This window comes from Leptonychotes weddellii, chromosome 9, assembly GCF_054177405.1.
Source record: "Leptonychotes weddellii isolate Sample4059 chromosome 9, ASM5417740v2, whole genome shotgun sequence".
In the NCBI taxonomy this organism is placed as follows: domain Eukaryota; kingdom Metazoa; phylum Chordata; class Mammalia; order Carnivora; family Phocidae; genus Leptonychotes; species Leptonychotes weddellii.
The window spans coordinates 115,660,917-115,669,264 of NC_138377.1; the positions used below are offsets into that span (position 1 = coordinate 115,660,917).

Genomic DNA, 8,348 nt, shown 5'->3' on the forward strand with positions numbered 1-8,348 from the left:
TTGGAACTGGATTTTTTTCAGCTTTAGAGAAATACTGTTAATCTTGAGCTCCAACTGCGCAAACACCTACTGAACAGGCAGTGAGGTCTGTTTTGTACATACAACTGACTTCTGGTGGATATGGAAACAGCCACCAAATGTTTAATCAAATGCAGGTGCATCTAGTTGTGAATAAATTGATGATAGAACTTAAAGAAGAAGTAAATCTTTTAGACACAGTTAACACATAAATACCAAAAGCATCAAGAAGACATGGACCAGCACTATTTTAATAGTCTGATTTAAAAACAAAATTCCCATTATAGTAGTCATTTGTAGCAAAGTACTTTCAACCTGAACATTCTTTAGACCACAGAATGGATCATGGACAGAAGCATCCTCAAGATTGCGTATGAAATGCTAACTAAACTGTTTTCACACCATGTTTCATGGAGAAACTTCGTATTTTCCAAATACCTTTGCCTCTTAGGCTCTCTTAGTCTCTCTCTCTGTGTTTCTGTGTTTGTGTGTTTGTACACACGTGGCATGTGGGTTGGAAGGGCCCATTCTGTTACTGCTGCTGTTGTTTATAAGTTCGATGCGAAATCATTTCACATTTCTCAACATTCCAGGATCTCTAAAAGCTAAGAATTCCATGTATACGAAATATGGGATTTCACTAAGAAAGTGGGGAACTGTATTTTTAACCTTATTGGAGGAGAGGTTGATTGATGCTTTAAATTATGTATCATGTCGCAGGCCCTGTCGACTCTGAAGAAGAAATTCTTCATTTTCTGACACTCAAAAAATTGAGGAAAAAAGTCACAGATGTTAAAATCATAGCTTTATGAAGATACCCACTGATATATGGTAGATTTAGATTACTTTTTAACATCAAATGTCCAAGTAAAAATTTAATAAAACAAGGAATCCATCAATGCCCCACAGACTTGCGTCCCTTTAAGCAATAGGTGTGTGCCTGAAAAACTCGTGGAAAATTGAAAAAAAAAAAATGCAATCCTTTTTTACAGCATTAGGAGACCTTTGTTATTTAAAATAATCTTCTGATGATGCCATCTGTCAAGTAAATGCTTTTTTGTCATATGAAAATAATTCACTTATGCCATAATGTAACACTAGGTCTTTTCATAGACAGTATTGGGGTTTGTAAAATACATGTACCCAACAGAAAAACAAACAAAAATCCCCCATAGATGATTGGTTCCACAGTATAAACATCACAATGCAGAATTATCTTTTGAGAACAAATTCAATTCATTGTAACTATCATTAAATAATGTATTTGTCTGGAAACATGGGGAGAGACTATAGAGTACCGCCCCCTCCCCACACACACACTAGAAATGTGGGTCTACCTCTCCGATAGCTGTTTGAAGGAATGCATTAATGTAGATAGACAGATAAATGTGCTCATCTCTACTCTTATCCTTTATTTTGAACAACCTGGAATTCTCAAAAAGAATCTGGCAAAACTGTAGATTCCATCCATGACTCTTTCATGTACTTGTTTTCAGCATTCATGCTCCCTTTGAAAGCCCTTCTCCATCATCTAAGAGTTTCCCCTGCACAGTGGGTAAAAATAACTCAGTCTCCAATTGGGGGCTCAGCCTGGAACCAGCCACTGAGATTTTCCAGACCACCAAGCTAGATTCCAAGGATGTCATGCGCATGTGATTCCCAGGGTCGGGGCTGTTCCCCAGAGATGGTACAGACATTTCCACCTTATGCTTCTTTAGTTCTGGCTCCATCTCTTGTGAATATAATGATCATGACTAAGAATTATTCCCACCCAAATGATGAGGGTCCCCCCTCGCCCAAAGCATCTTGGAAAAGGCTTAACTCCCATTCATTACATCTAAATACATATCTGAAATGACTAATGTCATTGTCCCTACAGTCATTATCATCTATTTAAATACCAGGACCACAATCACTGCAATTCTGAACATCAGTGAGAGGTAGTACAGCTCAATGGTTAAACACATGTACTCTAAAGCCTGATGGTCTGGGTTAATATCCCAGCTGTGCTTCTTAAAAGCATATGAGCTCTGACACTCTATTTAACCTCTATGGGTTCATTTTTCTCATCTGTACAAAGAAGGTAATAACTGATACCTACATCAGCAGGTATTGGTGAGAATTAGATGAGGTAACATTTCCAAGATGCTTCGGACGGTGCCCAACACACAGTAAGCACTGAAACGTGAGCTATTAAAGACACCTAGAGGTGAAAGTCTGTGTCTGAGAATGACCATGTGCAGGTCTATGAAACACCATGTGTAATTACAAATCCATTCACAGGGCAATACCCAGATGTGCTTCTTCTAGGCATCATTTTTAGTTACCCTGTGCCTCTGTCAATAAACTGACATCGTTTTCCTTTGGAAAAGTTGAGAATAGGACTCTTTGAGCAGAAAAAACAAAATATATACATATTTAATTTATAACAAGTCAAGCTCAGAAAATGCAACAGAGTAAAATATCTAGAAAACGTGGAGGAAAGAGAAAGACCCAAGACACAAAATGAGCAAGATTTTCCATAGTCATGCCAACAAAACAGAAATTGAGCCTATAGACGCATGAATGGCTTGACCACTCAGAAAAAAAATCCAAATTTAATTTCTTACAACAATGAATTCAATGCTGTGGGCAACATTCACATAGCATGTGTCAGTGGATTAATGACAACTTTCTTCTCCAAGTGTTAGGAATACAGCCACCTGGGTAAGTAGAAAGGGGATAAATCCCAGGGTGGAAGGGTTTACGCCTGGACAGTCTAATAAGATAAATCTTCCCGTGTTTGTCCACCCACTTCTGACCAGACACCATGTGGACTTCTATCTTTCTAGGCCACTTGTCTTGAATGCTGCTTTCAACAAGCTATGATATATTCATATACACACCCATAGGAATCCTTAGAAACGTATGCTTTGCTTTCATAAAGTCTTAAATTGAACAGCCAGAATATACCAAACACGATCCTACAATGTTCATGCTTTGTCTCCTCTGAAAACAGAGACACTGACATGATGTTAATCGGCTATTTTATGTTATCTGACAAAACATAAGAAAAAAAATTCCTATAGTTTTGCCCTTAGCTTGTGGTGCTAGAGTCACTTCCTGGACCTCGAGGGGAAGGCAAAGCCCCACTGGGAACTGGCCCAGCAAAAACGGTTCTTTACCCATCTGTGCAGTGAACCCTCAGATACCACTCATCCTACTTTCGAATATAAAAAGGCCTTCAAATGCAGTCCTATTATTTAGTAAAAGCTTGGCCTGAGACCTTGCTTCAGACCACCACAAAACTCTTCTGCCCGTAACGCCAAGGTAAGTGAAAGAAGCATGAACAAATTGTCACACCAATGAATAAGGGCCAGTAACAGCATCCTGTCCTTGGTAGATCCCAGGAGAGAACCAGGTGACACTACCAATCTCTTCAAGAACAAGTCCCAGCATTCTCCACAGCGGAGCAAGGAAGAGAAGAAGCAGGCCTTCGGCATCACAGGAGCCCTTCCTTTCTCTGGCCCAGGTCACCTGAGGATCCAATGCTCTGCAGAAAGACAACCCTTAATGGGATCCCACAGAGTCAGGGACATAGTACCACAGCCAGTGGTGGCCCCAAAGTGTGAAATTACCCATCCGTACATTCAACAGGAGGCTAACATCATCAGTATGTAGGCAAGAGGCATAAAAGCAAAGTGTTCTCTCCAAAAATGAAGTCTTGGATACCCATAATCTTAAAATATAATAAGGGAGACTAATATACATATTTTTATTTTATCCTGGAAGTACCTTTTCTTTATATGCTCTTGCTTTAGGAACAGAAAAGAGTTTTGGAATGACCATGATGATAGTAGTCACAAAAACATTCTCTAATAAGATGACACTTCGTCAGCTTAGGGAGGGGAGAACACCTCTCTCTCTATCTGTAGTATCTCTGAGATCTGCCAAGGCTGGTCAAAGTAGACATGAGATAAACATTCGAACACGGCATTTCAAATTAAAACTGAAAACTAAATGCCTTTAAGGGAGCACTCCTCATTCTAGTACCTTCACAGAAAAGGTTCATGCATGTATCATTCCTAAATTGACTGCATTTTTTTCAGTGATGTCCACTGGGAAATGTCCCCCAATAAATACACACACGCAGTGGAGACTCCCCCAGGCTCACAAACCCTTGCAAAAATCACACTGTGGACAGCCAGCAAGGAGAGCACCATCTTTATCTTCCATTTGGGGGGCCATAGTGACTTGAAAGGATGAAGTGGCCGCCTGCATCTGCTAGCCTGAGAGCGCGTTTCCTGGCCTGGTGCCCCCAGGACGGACGCATGCAAGGACCCACCATCAAAGCTCCCTTCCCATTCAGAAGCCCCCTCTAGTAGACAACCTATTTCTATTCATTTGTTCTAATCTTTCTTCAGATCAGGCCAGCGGCCCATTAATCATTTCTGTCATTCTCCTACATAAGCCAGTGCAATGGAGCTCTGTTTTTCTAAAAATCACGGTGCCAGAAATTAAGCTCAAGAAAGAGGAAATCCTCTTCTCCTCACAGGGGCTGGCTGGGGTGCTGACTGAAAGAAGCCACCAATTGTGTTGACTTTCCTCTTTTGCCCAGAATCACAAGAGAACATTCCGTGGAAAGTTTCTGAAGAGAATTCAGGTGGGAAGTGGAGGTGGGGAGGCTGAAGAGGAAGGCAACACATGAGGTCCCCAGCGGAAAATGTTATAAGAAAGGGAAGCAGATGAATAAATGCCAAGACAAGACAGATATGGATTACTAGCATTTTTACTAATGTTCTTATTAAGGCCAATTGTTTTTAGCAATTCCAGACCAAAGAAAAAGTATATTAAAAGTCCAGGTCACAGCCATCATAGACCCTCTACATCTTGAAGCGATGAAAATCTAAAATTAATGAAACCGAACAGAATGTTCTCCATGGCAAAGAAAAAGCCTCTTGTGGAGCTGATATACTTGTTTGTGTAATAAGGAGTAAGGATGGGAGTGACCGTGAACCTGCTGACATCTTAGGCTGATTTAAAAAAAAAAAAAAAAAAAAAATTAATGAGGATGTGCCTGTGAGGTAGGAGAGAACATTGACAATTAAAACACAAAGAGAGAAACAAAAACAAAAAAACAGAGACAGAAGATTCATGATTTACCAAAGATCATGACTCAGAACCACTCACACATCCTATTAGGCCTTATTGTGATCTTTGCCCAGTACAAAGATTAATAGCATGATAAAAAAAAAGGGACAAGATTAGCAGTTGAGAGATTTGGTTTCTCCTTCCACGTCTGACACTACCAATCTCTTCAAGAACAAGTCCTTTTACAAATGGCGGAGGGTGCCCAGAACCATAAGGTGAGGGCATGGCACCAACTTTCAAGTCCCTACAAGATTCCTGGACCCTCAGCGGTTACCTTAGGTGACTCTGAGATCTCTTGCGGCTCTTCTGAGATTGTGTGATTTTATTTCGCTCCTAAGGATGGGACAGCATTATCAGAGAGAAGGAAGAGTGCATCTCATGTACATTGGTCACTCTCTTACGTGGTGTTGGGTCACCTTGTCATGTGACACAGTGGTTTGATATGAATCAATGTTTTTATATCAAAGTTTGTGAAGATTTACTTAAAACATAAATTAGAGCAATTTCGTCATGTGAGTTTTCAACCATCATTTTCTCAAAAAGTCCTGGCATTCACTGGGACAGAGGGAGAGAAATAGACACAATGGAGGGACTATACAGACACAGTTAATATAACAATAACCACCGTGTATAAAGACACATTTTTGAGTGAAAAAAAAATTTACAAAAATACAGAACTTGGGTCTCTTAAACTTACTGAGTGATAGTATATGAGTAAGATTTGGGTAATTTAAGGGATTTCCAAGGGAAAATCTGATCTAAGTACAGTCTTAGACATCTATATATTCATCTATGCTGTAATATATGTAAGAGAGATGAATGGATACCATTTATATTTTTTTTCAGTTAAATAATAGAAGTGGTTTTTTTTAATTTTATCTTATTATGTTGTTAATCCCCATACATTACATCATTAGTTTTTGATGTAGTGTTCCATGATTCATTGTTTGTGCATAACACCCAGTGCTCCATGCAGAACGTGCCCTCCTCAATACCCATCACCAGGCTAACCCACCCTCCCACCCCCCTCCCCTCTAGAACCCTCAGGTTGTGTTTCAGAGTCCATAGTCTCTCATGGTTCATCTCCCATTTATATTTTAAAGTTTCCTTACAGGTGTGAACTTCAGCTATGTTGAATGTGTATTACTCTGCTTCATGTCAGTAAAATAAAACTCATCTGCATTTGGATTTGGGACTCAGAAGCAAATAATTTGAACATAAAATCAAGGCTTACCACGAATGCAACAGCACTTCTCAACGTGGATTCCCACTGGAAGCAGCTTTTAAGGAACTGTATTGTATTCCACATTGCCATGGTGATTCTTTTCACACGGTCTATATCCCTTGATAAGATCTAATAAAAAAAAAAAATGGAAAACAAGGAACTGGATTTAAATACTCCAAATAGTCTCTTTAGATCAGGCAGCTCAGTCATTTAAATTACATTTTGCATAGCTGCCAATTAAAAAAAAATAATAGAAAGGAAAAGTCCTAATGCTTCTTCTAAAATTCTTTTTAAAACACCATCATCCATGGAAGGAAAAAAATACAATGTACTCTGTAGCTCTTTTGATGGAGAATAGCCTGTTTCAATAATATTCAGGACAAAACTGAGCTGGTAAAAGCTATAGCAGCAGGGCATTCGGTATGCGTGTGTGAGAGTGTGTGTGTGTGAGTGTGTGTGTGTGTGTGTGTAAGAAAAAGAGAAAGAGAAAGAGAGAGTCTATATTGTTTAGTTTAGAAGGAAATGGATGGATTTTTGCAGAAACTAGATGTCCAAGTATTCTAGCTCATGTAGTCCAGAAGACAAAGTCTACAGGAAAGTCTAATTGTGGGAGGAGAACCCAGCTCTCCCACCTCCTAGCTGTGCAACCTCCAACCAGTTTCCTAACCTCTCTTTTCTTATACGATGGGGTTGATTTTAGTATTCACCCTGTAGACAGTGAAGAAAATTGAGGGCCTTTGAAAAGTGCCTGCCACATAGTAAGTGATCTCAAGTACCTGCATCATAAGCACAAGCTTCAACTGTGTAAAAATCTGCAGACACACCGTGGTGAAAGGCACATAGGGAAGATCCTAACAGACCCCAAATCCCCTGGAGCTCCAGAGCCCAAAGCCACCCCATGCGGAGGTCCTGCTTGGCAAAGGAAACGTCTTTTTTTCCCAGTTGTAGGCAGATTCATTTCAACTTGTTTGCAAAGCAATTACCCCACCTACTTCAACTCAGGTTTTAACTTTCGAAAAAATAGGGCACAAGGCAGTAATAATAATAATAATAAAAGACGTTTACTCAGATTACACCAAATAAATATTAGACTCAATGTTATGGCAGACCAAAACAAAACATTGGGATGCTCCCTTCAGAAGACATTCCAAGCCCTTCCCAAGTGTGCCCAGAAGTTCATGGGAAACAAAAGGATGAGGAGATGCATTTATATTTAACTGCTTTGTGTCATCCACAGCTGCTCACCCCACAGGAAGTCGTGGAAGTAATAAACACTTTAAAAAGGGGACACTTTGTTCTTTGTTACACAACTGAAGAGGGACAATAGGTACAGAGTGAAATCCTGGACTGCTTCTGAATAAGACAGGGAGGGACTCTGAAAAGAAACATAAAGGTCATGTTAAAAAAAAATGCAAAACTTCCCCTACTGGGCCCAGATCATCCCTTTTTGTTAAACTGATGAGTGAGGAATTAAGGGAAACAGGCAGAGGGAGACAGTTAACTCAGAATGAGGTAAAATGCCAACACATCCCAAATATTTAGACAATAGTGGTAGGAGCAGCGTGGGGAACCTCGAGGCTAGATGCCCCTAAGATCCACCGGGCTGAGGAAGTTAAGGCCTCCCTGGGCATAGCACCTCCCTGAGACCTTGTTAGGACAGAGGCGGAAAGGGCCTTAACTGACTGAGGCTAGCAGGGAGAGCCAAGTCAGAGAATCTACAGAGGCTGACACTAGGAATGTTCCTTGACAGAATGACTCAGGAGATGAATGGAGGGCTGACACCTTCTACTTCATCCAACATCTGTGTTTTCAGTCTTTTTCTTCTTATCCTGCTGACTTTGGTCCTTGTTCTGGGACAGATGGGGAGAGGTGGAGGGAGGAGTGGAGGTGGGGAGAAGCTGGGAGAAGGCGGGGTGGGGGTGGAGACAGAGAGAGAGAGGGAGGGAGAGGGAAGAAGAGGGAGGGCGGGAGAGGG

The 8,348-nt window shown here is 40.6% G+C and overlaps 1 protein-coding gene across 4 annotated transcripts in view; it reads right to left on the reverse strand.

The window, feature by feature from the left end:
- Positions 1-253: 253 nt before the first annotated feature.
- Positions 254-8,348, reverse strand: part of LOC102739966 (multiple C2 and transmembrane domain-containing protein 2) — a 130,321-nt gene continuing 122,226 nt past the window's right edge. For 3 of the 4 annotated variants that reach the window (XM_081831597.1, XM_081831599.1, XM_081831600.1), the window contains one exon: positions 6,180-6,502. In XM_081831597.1, the coding sequence (XP_081687723.1) occupies positions 6,302-6,502 (201 nt within the window). In that variant the 3' untranslated portion in view covers positions 6,180-6,301. Of the gene's footprint in view, positions 3,551-6,179; positions 6,503-8,348 lie in introns of those variants that run through there. The other variant, XM_081831598.1, reaches the window with a different exon arrangement.